Source organism: Aspergillus versicolor, assembly GCF_001890125.1.
Source record: "Aspergillus versicolor CBS 583.65 unplaced genomic scaffold ASPVEscaffold_3, whole genome shotgun sequence".
In the NCBI taxonomy this organism is placed as follows: Eukaryota; Fungi; Ascomycota; class Eurotiomycetes; order Eurotiales; family Aspergillaceae; genus Aspergillus; species Aspergillus versicolor.
Window position 1 is genome coordinate 3593782 of NW_024467526.1, and position 20651 is coordinate 3614432.

Consider the following 20651-nt stretch of genomic DNA (forward strand, 5'->3'; position numbering starts at 1 on the left):
TCTTTTATCATACCCTACTCTATTCCCTCAATTATACAACCCATATCTAGTATAATATATAAACTGAATGGGATGTATTTGAATTATGCCTCTAAAAATCAAGTTCTTTTTCTAAACTGACTATCAGAACAGAACACCCGGTAAGGCTGAGTGCTCGCCGAGAAAACTAGTGCATGCGTCTGTATAGGAAAGAGGAAGAAGAGAACGCCCGCTTGCCATGATGGGTACAAATGCAGTCACGGCCACAGTCACGCCTGCGTATGTGGGAACAATTATACAAATAATAGTATCAACGGTGAAGAAAAGACACAGGACTGCGAGAATCGCTCCAATATTCCAACGAAATTAATAACAACATGAAAGATGCTGTGTCTAAAGAACAATGCCAGATAAGAACCAGCAAGTTATACAAGTAATGAACGGCTCCCGATGAATAAATATTATATTAGTTGCTAATTTCGACGTTAGTCAATGCATCAATGCTCTCTTGGTATTTGTTAACTTACTAAATTTCCAGAGGAGAGATTTGGTCGAGGGTGTAAAGCCAGTTCCCACCCTGTTCTTCTTTCTCAAGCCTGAGACTGTTAGTTATCTCTCTCTTTTTTTTTTTTTTTTTTTTGCCCCTTCAGATAGAAAAGTGGTAGAACATACCAATCATAAGGCCAGAGGATGAGATGCCCCTGAACCTGGTTGAGGAGATCTTCAGCTCTTTGCTTGTCTATGACTTCGTCGGTCGTGAAATCCCTCTTTGACCCCAGTGTTGTGGCCCTGCGTCTACGACGTCGTGAGTGATTTGTGGCATTCCGATTCAATGCTTCCGAATAGTCGACTTGGGGCGCCTCTGAACGTTGTCTTTCAAGATCATCTCCAGAGGAAATGTTGTCTTCCTGCCGTTCAGTGCCGGTTCCAGGCCCGTCCACCGGCTTCAAAGTAGCCTTCTCGTTCAACGGTGATGCGGCTTCATGGTTGACTAGATCAGATTGTAGTCGATCGTTTGAATTTGGTCCGTCTGACTTCTCGTCTGTCGGGGTCTGGCTCTTCTGTTCCGTAGAGTGGCTCCCCGTGCGGTGTAAAGCCAATGGGAGATTCGGCTTAAGTTGGTTTGGCCAGGTAGTACCTGTACCTGGGGGGCCTGTCTGTCGTTGATGATTCGGGTTGAAAGCCTTCGCGGTGTGGTGGCTTTGCATCTCTGCAAACCGCTCCCCATATGCAGTATACTCCTTGTATTCTTTCCAAGATCTGACTTCACTGTCAGGCATACAGCGAAAAACGTTTCGGAAAATTTTAGTATTCTTTTCCGCCACAGCTTGCCACGTATCCAAGTAGAACACGTCGACCACGGGGTCCCTCATGCAGTCTTTGTCAACGAAGATATGCTTCACATCCGGACCAAGAGGGGACAAAGCCGGCGACGAGAACTTCAATGTATCAAACTTCTCCTTAGGTATTGCCAAGGGTAAGCTCCCATCTTGCGAAGCCGCTAGGGATGGATTTTGGACCGGCATTGCTTCCACGACTGGAGCAGTACCACCATCTTCGGCCGCCAGGGTAGGTTGCGTTGCAGTTAGGTCTTGGCTGACGGGGCTATTATTTTGTTGCGAATTCTTTCGTGGAGGGTTTGGTCGCTGAACGGTGCCTTTGCCTTCACTAGCAATAGGGGAAACTAACACCTCTCGCCTGTTGTTGAAAATTTCTGAATCGCGGGAGTTTCCTAGCCCATTCTCCTCTGCAACGCGAAGATTGTCGGTACCGAGCCCCTCCACATCCTTCCTATGGTCGTTATTGGAAATTACCCTCGTGTCTGTCGTAAGCTTTCTGTTCGACTTGAGGTTCGGGTTGTTACCCTGCTCCCAGTCGACGTCATGATTAAAGCTGTGTAGGTCCTCAGAACGAGATAAGAACTCATCCTGAATACGATGGCGGCGCTCGATCATATCTCTTTCATCTTGTTTCTCTAACATAAGGGACTCTGAATCAAGTTTAGCCTTTCGAAGCGGCTTGGGCTCCTCTTCATCGATCTGGATCTTTCGCAATTCTTCCTCCGTAGCTAAGGAATGCTCCATCAACTCATCGACATCAATCCCAAGATGCTCTCTCATAAGACGCATGCGAAGTGTGTGCGGAAATCGCCCGACAAGATAAGGCCGACCATTCATGGTGGACCATATCATGTCCGTATCACGCACTACTGAAGCAACCTCTGAGTCTCGCGACCCCAGCATAGACCTCTCGTTGATATTTGCGGATCCAATGATGGCTGCTCGGTCATCCACAATCATACACTTGGCATGAATGTAAAGTTGCTCCGTGACAAGCTGTTTCTGAGGACCGATCTTACCCCAGGCTCGGAGGCTGAAGAACTGAATATAATCCTCCGGCTCAATTCCTAGGGCACGCAGCCGCCCAAAAATTGACGTTTCTCCGCGGCAGATACTGCGGTACTGGCACATCATGATCAAACGAACACTTGTTCCGCCCTCACTGTCCACCGTGTTCTGGAAACCTGGTATCAGTGGAATGACAATGACTGCACGCCACGCCTCCTTATTCTTTGCAGCTCTGGTGATCCGCTCTACTAGTGCATCACCAATCAAGTTCTCAATCTTCCTGCCATCAATCTCGCAAGTACTGACGAAAAACTGGTTTTCAATATAAACGAAATGCTCCGATTCTTCGATCAGCTTCACATAAGCGTTCATGATACTGTGCTCCGTAACCTCTGGAGTTCCCGTAGACCATACACTACTGGAGCGCAAGATCTGGACCTCGCAGGTTCCGTCAAGACCAAGTGCTTCCAGATCCGCAGCCTCAAAATCTGGCGGAGGCAATAGAAATGGGGTCGGACGTGTTGGTTTCCGTTGCCGCAGTATATAATTCCATCGTTGGACGAAGTGTCGGGTAAGGTCCCTCGCTGGCTGGCCAACGACATGCATAGAAATATCATGCCACGGCATCCTTGGTATAACATTGCGATCATACATTTCCTCGTAAGGCTTGTCCAAGTCATAGAAGTCCTGTATCCGAGGGTTCGAGTAGTCCTTGCCGGGCCAGAGCTGGCTGTTGTCCGTATCTTTATGACCACCAGGAGCCTCGAAACCGGTTGGTTTATCGTCAGTCAGAAGATGTTGCGGGGTGTCCCATCGTCCAAAACACAAATCAATTCCTCCAACGAAAGCCAGGGTGTGGTCAATAAGGCAAAGTTTTTCGTGGTGCGCCCAGAAAAATGTATTCTGTCGGAATTGGTTGGGTGAGCGTTGAACAAAAATGTTCGGATGCAGATCAAGCAGGGAGAATTTAGAGTATTCCGAGTCGATTGGAATGGCGGAGTTTATATTGCGATACATGATGACAAAAATCTTCACGCCCTCGCGGGCCTTCCGCTGAAGAAGACGATCAAGACGCCATTTCTGGCTAATCGCAGCTGGTCGCCGCATATACAATTCGGGACTGAGCCACCAGTCATGAATATAAATGACATCCTTGGCCTGGTTGATCGCTCTGGATACAACCCACATATGGTCACGCCCGTCAACCAGCCATTGAGCGAAACAGCGTTGACGGACTGGAGCAAAGCTATCAAAACGGTTCGGCTTTCCCCATGGAGTACTGTCGACCATAAATTTGATAGAATCCTCGAACTGGTGAAGCTGACGCTCGTTCCTCGCCAGCAGTCTAAGTTTGCGCTCAGAATTCTCAAGCCTCAGGGTGTGGTGTTGTGGGTGTCTTGCTGATTCTGTCGCAGATTTCGCAAGTTCTTTTGCTTTCTGATGCCGCAGGCCGACCTTCTGGGATTGAAGCTTGAAGAAGGGATCGACCAAGAACACATCGTAGATATTCATCTCTTCAGGTGAGTCAACGCAGACAACATAACTGTGTCGGACGAGGAACCATTTAGGAGAATGTCGCCTCTTCATCATCCCCGGGGTAAAGGCTCGTCGAAAATCGAGGCCCTTGGAGGATTGGATCATGAGGTAACCTTCTTTGCCGTGGTAACTGCCCTCGGCTGCAAGACGGACCCCCAAGGCAGAAAGTTCTAGAAATTTGCACAAACGGTTGCTATCAGGCTTGAAAATCAAGAATCGAATCAGCTTCTGAAGGTAGCCTTCCAACTTCTTCCGCTGTCTCTCCGGGTAGGTGTCCCTCTTGGTCGATGACGGTCCGCCCTCCCCGGCAGCTCCAGCTCCAGCATCTCCCTCGGCTCCCGTTAAGCTTGACATTCTTCGAGCTATACCAACTGAAGATCGCCGTCGCCCATGGGACTGATGTTGTTGCTTTCTTCCAGGTCTTTCATTGCCACTCGTGGCATCGGCAGCGGTTTCATAGCCACCCTCATCCTCCTCTTCTTCTCCCTCGCTCTCCAACCCGCGAACGCCTCGTAGGTATGGAAACGCACTCCGGGGAAACCGTGGCAGGCTTTGGCCACTTTCAGTGTTCCGTAGTTGGATGTACTTCTGCGTTCCAAAATGGAGCTTATATTTCAAATGTAAATTAGCAAAATCACGCAGCGTTCGATGTATAATCCATTTCATGCGTGTCATGCCGCTGCCGTATTCTAACTCAATTCGAAAGACGAGGTGACGGTCCCCTGAGTGAGAGTCGATCTTACTATCTGTAACCCGAACTTTGAGCTGTTCGAGGAGAATAGGAATACGCTTGCTTCCATGCTCGTCTCGCTGAAACATACTGGCTAAAAGTAAGGCAGCCGGAATACCGGATGCCAGCTCTGCCAGCAATTCAGCTGATTTGGCGTGGTCGACGGTGCTATCGACCCTGCGTCCGCGCTGTCCGATAAGTTTTAACCCGGCCTTAATCTGTCGCCATTTTTGGGCACTCAAACTTGAGCCACGCTCAGGCCGGTGACGTCTCCAGGACGGTGCCAGTCCTTCTCCGGCTTCTGACGGACCTCCTATGCCAGTTATACGTCGAAGGTTGCTTGGTCGTTTATCTTCCGTGTTTGTCTGGTTTTCTGGCTGCCGTCCACCATACGTTAAGCCACGCGAATTCATAAGCCAGGTGCTTCGCCGTCTCCACGCAGCATCCCTACTTAGACGGTCGCGGCCCTCGTCTTCGGAGACACCTTCGCGCTGCTGATGTAGATCGTGCGCGCTCTCTCTCCGTTGGAAGAAGCTAGGACGGTAGTTCTCAAATGGTGCAAACGATCCATGAAGATTGAACGACGGCCGGCTCGCTTTTGGCGTATTTGGCTCGGTTTGTGGTGCAGAGTCATTCTCCTGCCCTCGGCGAAATCGTCGCTTCTTTCGTGGTTCACGCGGTCGCTGCTCACCTGCGCTTTCTTCTGCATCGGCATCTATATCGCTTCCTTCTTCCTCTAATGTATTAGGAAAACGGAACTCCCCTCTCTCGGACCCTGGGGTGGAGAGGTCATGATTGGCAAAACGAGCGTCCCCAATTGTTGCATTACTGGATGAGCGGGCGTGGGATGTAAACGTCGGAGTGGCAGCAAATGCTTTGAGCTTGGTGAAAAGTGATTGTCTTCCTCGCCCTGGGTCGGCATCATCGCCTGCGACGGAAGGAGGTTGAGAATGCGAGGTCTCCACGGAAGGTTCTATTTCAGAATTCTGCCGCGAGAACTGTACGCTTGCACGGTGGGGTGATGCAATAGAAGCCGGAACCGAGTTTGGTGTCTTCTGGTTAATACCTTGTCTATTGGCACTCTCAACAGATTCGTTCGGTCGTCGAAGGCTTAACGTAGTGTGGGTTGCTGCATCCAATGGTTCTGAGACCCCGCTTACGGCACCAGCGTGGGATTTCCCCTTGCTGAAGTAAGAGTTCTCCTCATCATATATGATTCCACCGTTGCTAGCTTGCTCTTCTGTCGTATTGTGCTTGGTTTCGGTCGGGGACGGAAAGGGGGAGGATAGTTTCGGGGCGTGAGATGTCGGCATCTGCTGCGCCCGTTTCGTATAAAATCGATCAGAATTAAGCTCAGTGTCCCTCTCCTCCGGAGCATTCGTTGGAGCATCGGCCATGATAGCTCGTGCAGAGTAAGGAGGGCCGGTCCAGGTGGTTGCAGAAGGCACCTGGCAGCGGGTCAAAGTAAAGCCCGTCGAATTGAAAGTGGTCAAAGCGCGGCTCGCAGTCCACACATAGTTCTTGGTCGTGGTCGGTGTGAATTTGAGCAAACAACTTCAAAGCCAGGCTGTTCAAAAATCTGGTTGATCAATTCAGTCAGGTCGGAGGGTGGTCTGGAGGTCCGGAGGACAAACAACCATGGAGGGAACAACAATGCCGAGCCGCAGTGGAGCTGGCCCCATCAATTTCAGACCGCTGCGCTGTTGGTCCATGGTGCGTCGGCCTGGGAAAGGGGCATTCAGTCCTTCCAACATTTATGTCCAACTATTGGCGAAAACACAGGAATCTGCTACTCTAGATCTGGAAATTTGTGTCGTGACTTGCTAAATACATAGAGTTGAGTAAACTGAATATTTATGGACCATCCTCAACTAGTCTTCTTGTCTCATTCCTACTCTCGTTCCAGTAATATCTAGGAGTAGTTGCGAATCTCGCGTCAGTATATATATATATACATATATATGTACTTAACGTTATTACTATGGATTCGGCATCTCATCTAGGTACTACTTAGATTTTAGATGACCTTACGGATGCCTCTAACTCGTCTTTGCCTGAGGCAAGTGCATCGCCAATGAATCTAACGGCCTCATCAACCATCTTCGGTGTAACCTCGTGCCCCGCGTTCTGATCAATGATATCTTCAAGGGTAACGGCTCCATCGGCGAACCAGCCATGAGGCCCAGCCGCCAGTTTAAGCCAAGTCAAGAACGCTTCTCCTTTACTGTACGGCACCAGCTTGTCGACACCCCCGGAGAGATTGAGGATCTTCTTCCCCGCTAAACAGCGCGTTAAAAGCGGCCGGAGGGCTGTTCTCTGGGCCTCCGTGGGCTCTGGGATCGGAGCGCTGCGAATAGGCTCCGCTCCTAGGCTAAGGCTTAAATAGGATAGGAATAAACCGGCAGGATCCCATTTGCGGACGGCTTCTAATAGGGTGGCTGGGAAGTCTTCTGATCCTAGGAACTGTGCGCCAGGTGGGGTTGTGCTTGTGTATGACGGGAGTTTGGAAAGGCGAGCCCGATCGGCCATCACGTTTGCGTAGTCAGGGCAGCCAATGATTACAACGCCAGCGGTGATGCGAGGTTCGTGCAGGATACAGCTCCAGGCTGCATGCCCGCCGAGAGAGACGCCCAGGACAAGATTCTCGGTGATGCGGCGGTCCGATTTAGGAAAGACAAATGCCGGGAGAAAATCAATCAACAAGGAGGTATCTCGCGCGGTGCCCTCTAACTCGCTCCATTAGTTCTTGGGTGTATTGTTTAGGTTGAAGCCCAGGGCATCGGAGGACAAACTCACGGAAGACGGAAAACATATCCTGGGCATGTCGCGGGTTTCCCTGCCTCCAAGCCTCATTGCAAAGGGGATCAACCAATCTTGTGCCGTGATTTCTCTGATCAAAGGCCACTGCAATCAACCCTTTGACCGGCTTGCCAGAGCCCGCACGACCATCTTGGATCCGCTTGTTCCAGTCCTTGATGACGGCGGTGGCAATGGGGACCATGCGTTCTTGAGTTGCAAGTCGCGGGTGCAAAAGCCAGAGACATGCAATCTCCGATGCCTGGGGTGGAAGTTCATCAAGTCCGAACACAGCAGTTTGGATGCCGGCGACGGGGAAGATCCTTCGCGAGATGTTGTTCTCGCGATAGCGGGGTTCGGTTTCTAACGTTTTTAGCGGATCTGTCATTGTCCTTTACTCGGCCGTTAAGAAGGCGCAGATATCAAAGTAGACAAAAGGAATCAAATATGATTAATGGGGGGCGATTAATGTTGTAGTGAATTACAACTTACCGGCCATCTTTATAGTTGGAGACCTGGGGTCAAGATAGTGCGGATGCTGGACCGAGCTTTTTGATGTTTCTGCCGAGGATAAACCTCCGGGTCGAGGAATGGATTGGGGTACGTCAAATGCTATGATACCCTCAGTAGCAACTGCTTATTTTCCGAGAATGCTCAAATTTCGCCCCTCCCTGGATTAAAAAAGGACCTATACCTGAGGATCTATATAGACAAATATGGTCATCTCATTCGACCGGCTATGCATACTGCTAGGCTTCTTTCCGTCGAGCCCGAGCCTACGCTTATGGTCTCAGTCTGCAAAAACTGAAGATGGCGTAGACAGTCGCCAATGGGAAAAGGGATTCCTCCTTATGGTATTTTATTGTTAAATGTGATCGTTAAGGGCGTTCGGAGGCCAACTATGTTTATCACAAACACAAAGAAGAAAAACTGAACCCTTGTTGTGTAGATACACGGATCCATAAGTTCGATCCGCGGCTCCCATAGTCGAGGTCTCTTCTGACGCCCGTCTATTTACGCCGGCCCATTATCAGCACAGCACCTGCTCCAGCTTTTGCGTTGCGCCTCCAAAACAAAGAAAAACGTTCCCCTTCACCGTTCATCTAAGCAACCAGCTCAATAACACCACCAGCATCCTTGATCTTCTGCTCAGCATCACGGCTAACGTAGCGGGCACGCACAACGATAGGGACTTCAGGAAGACGGCCCTTGCCGAGGACCTTGGAGTAGCCGAGAGAAAGGAGATCGATGACGGGAGCAGTGTCGGTCTTCTTGCCGCTCACGTAGGCCTCACGCTGCTCAGCGGGGACGAGGGACCACAGCTATTGAAGCAAAAACAATCAGTACCCAAAAAAAAACCAAATTTCGTATTTGTCGGTCTTTGTCCAAGGTTCCAACACTTCAGAGGCAAATCCCGCATGCCTGTTCGAGAATGCGACGGGTCTTCTCTAATATCTTCAATCCGCTCGTGGAAATTCGCAACGTACCTTGTCGAGGTTGATTGTGGGCTTCCAGAACTGCTGCTGGGTCTTGTGGAAGTACCTCATACCGACCTTACCGAAGTAACCGGGGTGGTACTTGTCGAGGTTGGTGCGGTGGTGGTGTTGACCACCGGCCATACCACGACCACCGGGATGCTTACGGTGCTTTCCGATACGACCGTAACCGGCGGAAACATGACCGCGGCTAGAAAAACGATATATGTCAGTCTCTTGTCAATTCCGTGGTTGATGATGGTGATTTCGGCCGTGGCTCGTTGCCAGTTTTCTTCGATTCCTTCCGCAGTGCATATTTCGTCGGGAAAATTCGAACGGGAAAAAAGGGGATAGATAGTTTGCGACGCACCTCTTTCTTGTCTTAGTGAGACGGGTAGGCATCTTGTCGAGGGTGCTGTGTTCGACAAGTGTTGGCGATGGGGATGCGATCGGAGTCTTCTTCTGGCTCGGAGGTTGAATTCAAGGCTGGTCCCCGGCTAGAGTGTGCGCTAACCCGCTTGTTTGCCCTAAAAAAGGGTGAGCCCTAGAATGTCTTGGCATACCTAGACCACGTGATTTTAATTTCACCTGCAAGCTAATGATTTTTGGTTTCAATAGAGGCCGTCTGAGGAATTTCCTGAGTGCAGAAATTATAGTGAATTAATCATATCATATTGCTGTCTCTTTTTTTCATCTAATTTTGTTGTGGAAAAATCGAGCAAGGGATCCCAAGGTTACCCCTGCCGTCAAATTAGCGGAGTCCTTTTTCAAGCTTTGCTGAATCCATCCAGGTAGTTTTGACTGTATCTTGGATCTTCCATATCGTTTATCAATAAGGATGATGGCGGCATAATCATTGCGGTGCCTGATGGCCCGGCCGATGCATTGGTTCACGGCCCGCATACAAGCATTCTCATAGAAATCCCCCCCAGCGGCTTTGGCGGATGACCGCCGACTTTCTTCAGAGCCAGACGACTGATTCTGGTAAGCCTTTTGTTCAATATGTTTGATTTTAGCTTGCCAAACTGGGCTGCGTATATTAGGAAATGGGAGGCCGACGATTAGCACGCCTCTTCCTAGTTTGTCTGAGAAATTGATACCCTCCGACAACTTCCCGCCAACTACGGACAGGAGTAACGCTCCCTTGCCGTTTTCAATGGTGTTAGCGTAGTGGCGAAGGAGATCGTCCGTTGTGGTTTCCATCTCTCGTGATTCGTATATAATCGGCTTTTCTTTCTCGATTAGCTGGTAGAATGATTGACCTGTTTCACCTGGGATTGGTTTTTTCCATCTGTTTAGAACCTGGCTTAGATAGTCGTAGCTGGGAAAGAAAGCAACAACGCCATCAGGAACGACATGGCAGATTTTAGCGATTGTTAAACCGAGGTCATATATCTAGTGCAAGAATTAGGGTCCAGATATGCTTATGAGAAGGCTTGGGGAGAATACCATTTCCTCAGAATTACGACCATCATAGGTAAAATCAAATTGAGAGCCCTGAACACCCAGAGCGAGATTATGTGCAGTCAAATTTTCTGCCGGGATGACATGGCCATAGCTGAACGTATCCAGGCGGTCCCTCGGAACATAGGAGAAGAGATGGCTCAAGTAGTCAGACATCTGCAGGGAAAATTAGAAATTTTGTTACACAACAAGAGATTCAAAGCTCTTACAGGGGACATGGTCCCTCCAGCCAGGATGACCGCCCTTGCATTCTCAACAATCTCACGGAAGTGATTAGTTGGGTCAAGAAGCATGTAATCTAGCTGGATATCTCCTTGGGACTTGGTATAGAATAATCGACCCTCGGCAGAAACATTCATTAACGGCAGTAAAAAGCTTTGTATGTGAAAAAGAACAGGAACTGCAGCCTTGATCTTTATTCGTTGGTCTGCTTTATTCTGTGAGAAGTCGACGTAACCGTCAACTTTTCTCGCCAGCTTGCTCTCCTGCAAATACCTCGATAGTTTATGCGGATTAATCTGATCAACGCCTTTCCCTGACATCAAATCGGACGGGAGAACAGAGCCTTCGTTGGGCTGATTGCTATTTAAAATGGACTGAAGGTGGTCCGCAATGGAGCTGATCAAGCGGATGACCTGAGCGACATAACTGCGATTCTTTCCTTTTAGGCGAGTCTTGAATTTTCGAGCATATGTGGTTAATTGGAAGATTGATGTTTGTAGTTGAGCAAGTGTAATGGTTACCGAGTGGATGTTGGATATTGCGTCCATAAGATTATGGGCTTCGTCAATGACAATAATCTGGTCCTTGATTGATATATTAAGGGCCTCCCGAGCTGATCGTTGTAGGAGTAGAGGATACGGAAGGGTTATAATCTGCCTTAAAATTAGCCCCAGCTATCAAATGCTGCAAAGGCAAACCCACCTCACTCTGGCTGGCAACTGGGCGAGATGCGTAGTAGGGACATATATTCATTTTCTTGCCAAGTTTTCCCAAATCCTCAATGTCTTTCACGGTTGATAGCGCGTGGTCCCGAAAGGACAATGTTGCCATATCATCTTCCTTCGATGGTAGAAAGGAACATCGCTGTTGTTCTGTGGTGTTAGGTTGCTGCAATTCCAAGCAGCGTTCATTGATTGCCGTTGAATCTCCCAAAGAAGCCACTTTGGGGTTGATACAGAGGTTTTTCCGGGATCCAAGTGAGAGGTGCCTGATGCGTTCTTCTAGCTCTTCTTCAGTAAAAACCTGTTTTAATTCCTCGGGCACACTCGATGGTAATGTAACGCGCCTTAACTCATTTGCAAATTGCATAAGTTGCGAATGCGTTCTCGAGCAGTAGAAAATCTTAATATCATCTGTCCCGTCACCTTCTTCAGATTGAACTTTCGACCCACGGCCCTTAAGGCGTTCCAATAGCTCGACTGTGCTGGAAGAAAGTCCATTAGAGGCGGTAGACTCCTTTAACGAAGGGCTGGGACCATCAGTCTCGCTATCGTAATCATCGAGCGCGAATTGGCTGTCATCATCAATGCCATCGCCATTTGGCAACGCATTTCCAGTTTTCTAGACCATATATAAACTTAGTTTCCATTTGCTGCCTTGGTAAACAACACCCATACCTGTCGCTTTCTAGGAGCATCTGGGTTATTAAGGGTGGTTTTCTGTTGCTCTTCTTCTCGTCTAACTTTTGCCAATCGCCGCTCGAATTCTTTCCGTTTCTCAGCAATAGCACGAGTTGTTTCGCGCTTTGCGAATTCCATCATCCACTCGGGCTCATCGTCGTCATCTAGAGATTCCGGTCAGCGGCGTGCTAAGCGATGCAAGTAGAGTATTAATTACATGTAACGTTCTGAACGGTTTCGAGGAATGATTTGCGTTTGTGATCGCGAAGCCACGTCAAGGAGCCACATATCAGGCTCAGGGATTTTCCCTGACGAGTTAGAAGCAGGTCAACCACATGAGGTACATCTACTTACAGTCCCTGATGGAGTGTGTCAGCCATTTCTATAGAAGGTCAAATCCGAACTGTGAACTTACCAGTGGGAGACTCAAAGACAGCAACTTTACCTTCCTCAAGACATGTATACAGAGATTGCATAAATTGGAGTTGAATATCGTATGGTGAATACGGGTGATGAAACTTCTCCGCTGCTGATAGCTCCATGCCTAGGGCTTTCTTGTCGCTCATATCTGCCTATAATTGAAGACTATTTTTTAGATCAAGGCTAACTGAAATGCTAGCAATGGATGTGGCAGGGAGGGAAAACGTCAAAGACAAAAGATGGAAAACAAAAACCATGCATCTATATACATATCCTTAGAAAAACCAAAACCAAAAACAAGATCCGAACATTAGTTATTTATCAAGGCCACAACAAACTCTTTGTTGAGGAAAGATGTATGGAATGACTTCCAACTGGACCATGTGAGGCATACAACACTAACCTTGAAGTTGTGAAAATGGTCAGAAGCTGAAGTCAAGACATTAGTCAACCTGACAATTTAACTCGATCTTAGAACTTACCCACTCAGTCAAAAGCCAAGAAGGAAGTAATTCATGAATCAGGAGCTGAAACAGGACAGAATCACAGAAGGCTTGGGTACCCCGAGCAATCTGCATGGATGATGGCGTCAGTCACTCTCAGCCACACCGGAGAACGGCCAAGACAGGCTCCGTGGGATCTCTGGAAGAAGTGCAACACGACCAGCCACGCTACGGGCTGCGGCTAAACCTGATAAAAATAGCCTCTTCGAACGGCTGAAGCCAAGGAGGAAGCGGACACGAGTGGTTGTGACTTGTGAGAACTCCAGGGTCAGATTTCTATTAATAAGACGCTCTCCTCTCCCACCCCCGGTAGATGGTGGACCGACGGTGTAAGACACTTAGTAGTTGGCCTGATCTTAGCAGCCTGCCCAGCTCTGGTTTGTTATTTGATGCTGCCGACTGATATTATTATTAGGGAGAAAACCCAGCGACCCCGCCGTCTGCTTGATATTGATGATTATCACAATAACTCGGCGTCTATTAATAAATACCCGTATTGTTGTCTCGTCTTTTGCTGACCCTTTTGGCTTGTTGAGCTGTTAATTTATTATTGAATATTGATATTTGCTCTGGACTCCCCCAACACGAGCCCGTTCCACTGCTCCATCACGGTCAGCCGTCCAGTTCGGGTGTTTGTTCAGCGGGGTCTCTTCCGGGAGACGTTGGCTCCTTTCCCCTCCGTGCTGGATATTCTGCAAATCCCTTCCCTTTGCTGGCAAACTTCAGATAGCTTTCCCTTTTCTGTCTTTTTCTCTTGAGCCTTACGAGATCCGCTTCTCCAAGCCGTCCACGGTCATTTTTTCCCGCCTCATCCCTTTCTTTCTGTTCGGGAATGCGATGAACCCGCCAATTCCAAGACCCTAAACAATAGCTCTCGTTTGACCCCGGCGACCCAGCACCATTATTGGCAGGGGTGGAATCTGCGGTCGCGAAAAAAAAAGGAGAAGAAAAGCAAAGAAAGCGCCATAGTCCCGACGCGGCTTATTCTCGCGAACAATGAATCGACCACCACAAGGCCACGGCCAGGGAGGCCTCTCTGCGACCTGGTATCCGGGAGGCAGTGATGATTGGTACATGCCAGCCACGAACCCCGAGGTCATATCTCCTTCTCCCCAAAGGTGCGACCGCGTTCTCCTTGATTCCCAAGTTCTGCCCCTCAGCAGCGCAAACACACCGCACAACCACATATATTAAATCCCACTAGCGCTCCTTTTGGGATGTATTGCTGATTGGAGAAAAAAAATTAATTTATCAACCAGCAGAGTCATGCCAGAAGTCCCGGAGAATATGCAGGACAATATTGCCCAGCTAGAGCACCAGGCCCGCAGCCCCCAGGGACGCATGCAGTACGGACAAGCCCAGTATGAGCGTTCACGTCTCCCAGAGCGATCCTCCTCCGCCGCCGTTGTCCAGGGACAGCCCCTTCACTCAGGCTACGAGGCGACTCACTACGAGCAGTCCGCAGCCGTATATGACGCGATGGACTCGCCAAATTTCTCACCCTTTCCAGTTTTGCGGAATCCACCGCCGAATGTGCCCCCCACCGATGAACAACGAGAAGCGAACTTGGAAAAGGCTCGAGTACCCGTGCTGTCATCCAATGACCCGGAAATGCAACTGGCTTGGGCCCAAGATGTGCTCGCCCACGTCGAGGTCGCAGTACAGAACGAGGCTCGTTTATCCGTGATCCAACCTCCGCGCCCCCAGACCCCCTCGGTTGAGCGTCAGCTACGGAATGACGCATTGAATATAGTTAACTTTTTGGCTGAGCAATACCATCCGAAGGCGGAGTTTATTAAGGGCATGTGGTTGGAATTCGGCAAGTTTGGATTCCGTGTAGATAAGAAGGAGGCCTTCCGCTGCTATTCGAGAGCTGCAGAAAAGGGATATGCGAGGGCGGAATATCGCATCGGAATGCAGTTTGAAAGCTCTGGAGAGCCCGAAAAGGCCATTAGGCACTACGAGAAAGGTGTCGCTTTTGCCGATTCCGCTTCTTACTATGTAAACTCTCCCGCCCCAGAATCTTGACGCACGCTAATATACCCATTCTAGCGCCTGGGTATGATGATACTGCTTGGGCAGCATGGCCAACGTCAGGATTACCGAATGGGCCTCGAATACATCAGCCTCGCTGCACAGTCGTGTGATGAGAATGCCCCACAAGGTGCCTATGTGCGTTATCTTCACCTCGTGTCCACGCCTCTTGAACTAACGACTCATGATCCAGGTATACGGCATGCTTTTAGCCCGTGAACTGCCACAGGTAAATGTACCAGAGACATATCTGCCTCTCGATCTCAACTCCGCCCGCGTAAATATAGAAAAGGCTGCATACCACGGGTTCGCCAAGGCCCAAGTCAAAATGGGAGCCGCATATGAATTGGGCCAACTTGGCTGCGATTTCAACCCCGCATTGTCCTTGCACTACAACGCCCTTGCTGCACGCCAGGGCGAACCCGAGGCTGAAATGGCTATCAGTAAATGGTTCCTCTGTGGTCACGAAGGTGTTTTCGAAAAGAATGACGAATTGGCATTCTCGTACGCTCAACGGGCAGCTCAAAGTGGCCTTCCAACCGCGGAGTTCGCGCTTGGTTATTTTTATGAAGTTGGAATATTTGTTCCAGTCGATATCAAAGAAGCCAAGAGTTGGTATGCTAAAGCTGCAGCTAGCGGAAATAAAGATGCCACAGGCCGAATCGATAGCATCTCGCGCTCGAAGACCTTGTCACGCCGAGACCATGAAAATGTTGCGATTGCTCGAATCAAGTCCACACGTTATGGTAATCATCAGCGAGGGGCGTCAAATGCAAACGCAATGCAGCCAGTTTCCGAGAATCTAGAGATGCCGGACCCGTCCAGAATGAGTCTTAACGATTCCAACCCATCATCCGCAGCGCCCTATCCAGACCGCGTGGGGCCCCAGGGCCGTCCAGGTTATCCACCTGATAACCGGCCTAGTTCTGCATTCGGTATTAATCCAAACATTCGGCCTAACGTTGCTCAGTACAACCGTGCTGCCTCATATGGACCGGGGCCAATGGGCTACCGACCTCCAGGCTCTGCAACACCACCGACAGGCCAAGTGCATCCTGTGTCGGCAGGACCTAAACTGGATATTGGCTATTCGGCGCCTATGGATCCCCCGAGACAGGATATGCGGAGACGTCCCCAACGTTTGGACAATGTGCCAGATCGGAAGCCCGCGCGAACGCCTGTTTCCGGCCATCCTGGTGTGATGCCTTCCCCGCGGCCTTCACCCTCCTCTGCAAACTTTCCCCCGCGCGCCGAGTCAATGCAATCACCCTCGGGGACACCGAAACCCGGGGCGACACCTTCGTCGGCCCCTGCCGCCCAGAAACCCTCGAAACCAGGAGCTCAACCCGGCAAAGGCCCGAAGACTTTCGAGGAGATGGGTGTCCCCCAAGCCCCGAAAGAAAACGATTGCGTAAGTTCCCGCCTTCTACGCCCGTTAACTTCTACTGATGCCTTTGTAGATTGTCATGTGATACCCGAAAGTTATCTGCATTTACATTCATATTTATTCATTTCTTGTAAAAATTGGGAATTAATGGACCTGGCCGCATCGTGTCTCGTAATACAGTTATCATCAATGGATGCTTTTTCTGACAGGTGAAAAGAATAGCTATAACACACTTTCCCTGTCTGCAGATTTCTTTCCTTTTTTTTTTTTTTTTTTTTTTTTTTGAGCCTTTTCTTTAATTTTTGGTTGCATCAATTTTACATAGATCCAGCATAATCTTTCGAACAGCCTAAGCTTTAATGGCCCCCCTCCACGTGATGAGTTCTAAGTGAACTCTTTGCAGTAGGTACCTAGGTCGGGTACCATCGGCTCCCTCCTGTTCGATTTTCCTCGTCTTTTTCTAGCCATTCTTTGTAATCCCTTCTTAAACTCCCTCTCTGATTCTTCACTATACACCCGATCATCTACCATGGCACAAAAGAAAGGAAGATCAGATAAATCAACAAAAGATGGTGAGGCCTCGTGGAATGTGGTATATAGTAGATGGCTTGTGGGAAGGCTGATATCCATTGAGCTTCCTCCGAGGGGTCCGCATTGATTCTTGACTATCTCCGTAAGTTTTCGATTCCATCCCTAGGCCTGAAGCCCACCATAGGTTACTAGGAAGTTAACCAAGCCTCAACACCGCAGGAAAGCAGAAGTATGTACCACCATGACTTTGTGTTCATGACCAAGGAATCATTTATCGATAGTCGTCCTTATTCGGCTATCGATATCTCGACCAATCTGCATAATAAGGTCTCCAAAAGCAAGTTTCTCTTATGTTTTTATGGAGTGGATATTGACATAGACAAACCACAGCTTATGTGGTGAGAGCTTTACGAGAACTACACCAAAAAAAGGAAATTGCGTGTCGAGTAGCTGGTGGGTTTATTTCCCATGACCTTACCAGCGTGAATGGGGGGTGACACCGCCTGTCAATTAGGAAAACAAATGGTTTATCATGCGTTGCAAGAAGAGCTAAACAAGGTCGGACCTGAAGTTATAGCGGCCATGGACGAAGAGATCCAAAGCCTCCAGGAGCAACTTCACGGTCTCAAGGAGAACGACAAAAAGATGCAAGGCGAATTGAACTCCATCAACACAGTACCCTTGCCCTCCGAGCTCCGTACAGAGATTGAGAAGCTCGAGAAAGAGAAGGGCTCACTCGCTGCTCATGTGGCTAAGATGGATGGTGATGGATCGGCGCATGTGTCTCCTCTGGAGAAGGAAAATGTGAGGAGGGACTGGAAGATTTGGCAGAACCAAGCAAGACTCCGAGCTCAGATATGCCATGATATATGGCGCAAATGCTCTGAAACACTGCCCGAGAATATGACTCGGGATGAGCTTTGGGTATGGATCTCTTTCCTTCAGTTGACGCGTTTCCTATGCTGACAGTTATGGACAGGAAGGCTTGGGCCTTGAAGGGACCCCGATGTAATCACAAACTAGGGCGAACCGAGTTTGATGTCTGCTTTTCTTAGGGAAGTGCTCCTATGATACATTCATATCGAATTTGTTCACATCGCAGATCTAGAAGAGACGCGTAATCGAAATATCACCGTCATTAATATTAAGTTGTGGCTCCTTAGAAACAGATTCCTGAATTGTGACCGTGTCTGTCCGTTGCACAAAATAGAGTGTGGGGAGCCAGTTGCACTGAGCAAGAACAGATATCTATCCGTGTGATCGGCGGGCTCCCCGCCAAGTTTGAGCATGGCCTTGTGATTTGACGGCTGCGTTGGACACTTGACGCAGTGACGATAGTCTGGACCCAACAGGTAAAGCAACAAAAACAGGTACCTGCGCTTCGCTCGGGACGAGGTTTGAATCTAAGGCGCATGATGTCGCCAGATGGACAACCGGGTGGCGTCATGTTGGGCAAGGTGTACTAACTTAGGCATCTCCTGGTGATTGTCATCCCCTACGTTCATCTGATGACTCCCATTTTGGATATAACCCAGCTTGACCTCGACCTAGCATAGGTATGAAGCCCTTGCTGTGTAGATAGCTTCCAGGGGCCTCTGATCGCATGACTACGGAGTACTCTATTGTTGACGGCTCCGGTTTCAAGCTCTGGTTGAATTTCTGTGGTTGCGGCTGTTTGAAGGCTGCGGCGAGTTCGAGTAAATGTCAGGCAAAACAGCAGTGAAAACGGGTCTCGCCCAACAGCAGTAAATGGATTCATTGACACGCTTACCAGACGGTTTCTATTATACTTATATTCCCGTGGGTTGACAACAGAGTCAAATACTCAACCGCCTTAACGCGCACACCGCCAACGGTCCCCCCACTCTCCCAAGTCGCCTCCGTCCGATAAACCCCTCCAGATTTTTGCTCCAACCGCCGGATCTCCCGTTTGCTTTCGCCTTGAGGATGCAGATATCGGCTTCTCGCAACCCTCCGTCGCAAACCTCCTCTGGCCATCCTTCTCGCTCGCAGAATCGGCTCTCGAGTGACATGAAAGGTCGCGCCCCTCTCCCGGTTCCGTCCGGGCCACAGCATCTCCAGCAGAACGGCCATTCTCGCAATCCCTCGGGCTACGACATGGCTGCCCGCAGCCCACCAAACCAAAGCAGTAAGCCCCCAGTTCGTTGCTTGTTCATGATCTAGACTCCTACAACCTCATTACGTCCTCATCACCCCCTTTTTTGTTTTCTGTGACAAGAGCTGATCGGGCTGTTGCTTGTGGTAGACACGAAACATGTGCCCTGCAAATTCTTCCGTCAAGGAGCCTGCCAGGCTGGACCTGCTTGTCCATTCCTCCATTCTACTGATTCTGCGATCGAATATGCGCCCTGCAAATACTTCACAAAGGTACCTGGACCCGCCTTCGCTGCGGGCTCCCTCTTCGCTCTATGTTGTAGTGCTGACCGTTTCTTTTTTCGCGAGGATAGGGTAACTGCAAGTTCGGAGCAAAGTGTGCACTTGCACACATACTGCCTGACGGGAGACGGGTGAATAGGCCAGGCGCCGGGGGTATGGGAATGGGCAGCAGTCACCTCAACCTCGGAGGTCGGGTCAATCCTCAGGCATATGTTAACCAAGACTCGGCGCTGACCAATTCTGTACTCTCGCAACAACGGATGAATGGGAACGATCCTCGATACATCTCCCAGCTCCCTTCACAAGAAGAATTCGCCGCAATCCATCCCCAACAACAGCCGCAGTACGATACGATCCCTTCGATCGACACCGGACTGGCGTCCGATGCCGGGTCTCCAGCTGAGGAGCTACGATTTCCCATGTCTCCGAACCACAATCAATATCTGAGCGCCCTTGATGCACCGCTCCCTGCGTCTTTTGACAGCCAGGGGATTTCTCATGCTGCTCGTTATGGACCCGTTGCTGCCTCCATGCCGTCGAGATTTGGGATTGAACTGTCTCCACCCGCACAGCGAGCGAATCCGCCTCGGAATCTCCGCGATGCATCTTACGGTGCTGATGTAAAGAAACCATCGTCTTCTTTTATTGGCTCATCGCCGCCTGGTATGCTTGAAGACGGACTCGGATCACGATTTCTACACTCTCAACGACCAGTGAAGCCACGAATGCTTTCCGCTAGTGTCCCTCGACCTAACGCTCTTGATGACTGGGAGGATAGCAATTTCTCAATGGAAGAGGATTATTTACCGATGAATCTTCACGACGATGTCCTCACGCCCCAGGAAAAACTCCGCCGTCTCTCCCGCACAGATAATGAGCTAAGTTCCAGCCACCGCGACCTCAGCGGCCTGGGAATGAGCGGCACCAGCTTCTCAAAGGTTAATTCGCCCCTGGCATCTAGTCCATCCCGGTTCGGTGCATTATTCGCCAAGCAGCGCCAGCAGAAGAAGGAGGAAGAGGCTCACGGATCTCTTACACACCTTGGATCTCCTCTACGGGAGTCTTCGTTGAACTTTGGGAGCCCCAGCCTCGGCCCAATCGGCAGCCCGCCACGAAATTCCTCTGCGTCGATGATATCCCAGCAACTTAGCGGTTTATCCCTTCATCCATCCTCAGCACGTCATGCTCCATCGGCCCCTCCCAGTAGCCGCCTAGATCGCGCGGTGTCGTCACCGGTGAATGCTAGTAAAATCGAAGAGGAACAGGAACAGGGAGAGGGTGATCTCGTCTTCTCAATGGAAGAAGAGGAAAACAGTAAGCGGAATGGCAACGAAGAGACCACGCCGACAGGGAAGACGTCTAGCTTGCAGGCGTGATCGAAGCAGACTGTCCTCGTTTCTGAACAAAAATGAAGTCTCAACACGAATAC

At 49.7% G+C, this 20651-nt stretch overlaps 6 protein-coding genes across 6 annotated transcripts; 3 read left to right on the forward strand and 3 right to left on the reverse strand.

The window, feature by feature from the left end:
- Window positions 1-505: 505 nt before the first annotated feature.
- On the reverse strand, window positions 506-5990 carry pld3 (phospholipase D; the record flags this gene model as incomplete). The annotated part of the gene is made up of 2 exons (XM_040806484.1): window positions 506-575; window positions 652-5990. 2 exons carry the CDS (start codon window positions 5988-5990, stop codon window positions 506-508), a joined length of 5409 nt encoding a protein of 1802 aa, XP_040666730.1.
- A 306-nt stretch (window positions 5991-6296) lies between these two features.
- On the reverse strand, window positions 6297-8222 carry ASPVEDRAFT_596567 (uncharacterized protein). The gene is made up of 2 exons (XM_040815496.1): window positions 7390-8222; window positions 6297-7319 (listed from the first exon to the last, which is right to left on the reverse strand). Exons 1-2 carry the CDS (start codon window positions 7775-7777, stop codon window positions 6604-6606), a joined length of 1104 nt encoding a protein of 367 aa, XP_040666731.1. The 5' UTR covers window positions 7778-8222; the 3' UTR covers window positions 6297-6603.
- Window positions 8223-8492: 270 nt separating this feature from the next.
- Window positions 8493-12492, reverse strand: chl1 (DNA helicase; the record flags this gene model as incomplete). The annotated part of the gene is made up of 10 exons (XM_040806461.1): window positions 8493-8711; window positions 8877-9075; window positions 9235-9320; window positions 9603-10259; window positions 10314-10484; window positions 10538-11163; window positions 11249-11891; window positions 11948-12114; window positions 12184-12244; window positions 12355-12492. 10 exons carry the CDS (start codon window positions 12490-12492, stop codon window positions 8493-8495), a joined length of 2967 nt encoding a protein of 988 aa, XP_040666732.1.
- Window positions 12493-13907: 1415 nt separating this feature from the next.
- On the forward strand, window positions 13908-16435 carry ASPVEDRAFT_149863 (putative chitin synthase activator (Chs3)). The gene is made up of 4 exons (XM_040808216.1): window positions 13908-14874; window positions 14926-15045; window positions 15101-16318; window positions 16368-16435. The coding sequence occupies exons 1-4, from the start codon at window positions 14140-14142 to the stop codon at window positions 16377-16379; spliced, it is 2085 nt and encodes a 694-aa protein (XP_040666733.1). The 5' UTR covers window positions 13908-14139; the 3' UTR covers window positions 16380-16435.
- A 477-nt stretch (window positions 16436-16912) lies between these two features.
- Window positions 16913-17885, forward strand: ASPVEDRAFT_40488 (putative TBP interacting domain protein). Its single transcript, XM_040812164.1, has 5 exons — window positions 16913-16967; window positions 17045-17162; window positions 17216-17278; window positions 17340-17749; window positions 17805-17885. The coding sequence occupies exons 2-5, from the start codon at window positions 17057-17059 to the stop codon at window positions 17835-17837; spliced, it is 612 nt and encodes a 203-aa protein (XP_040666734.1). The 5' UTR covers window positions 16913-16967; window positions 17045-17056; the 3' UTR covers window positions 17838-17885.
- Window positions 17886-18772: 887 nt separating this feature from the next.
- On the forward strand, window positions 18773-20598 carry ASPVEDRAFT_127328 (putative spindle poison sensitivity protein Scp3; the record flags this gene model as incomplete). Its single annotated transcript, XM_040806447.1, has 3 exons — window positions 18773-18974; window positions 19092-19213; window positions 19294-20598. The coding sequence occupies 3 exons, from the start codon at window positions 18773-18775 to the stop codon at window positions 20596-20598; spliced, it is 1629 nt and encodes a 542-aa protein (XP_040666735.1).
- Between the last annotated feature and the right edge of the window lie 53 nt (window positions 20599-20651).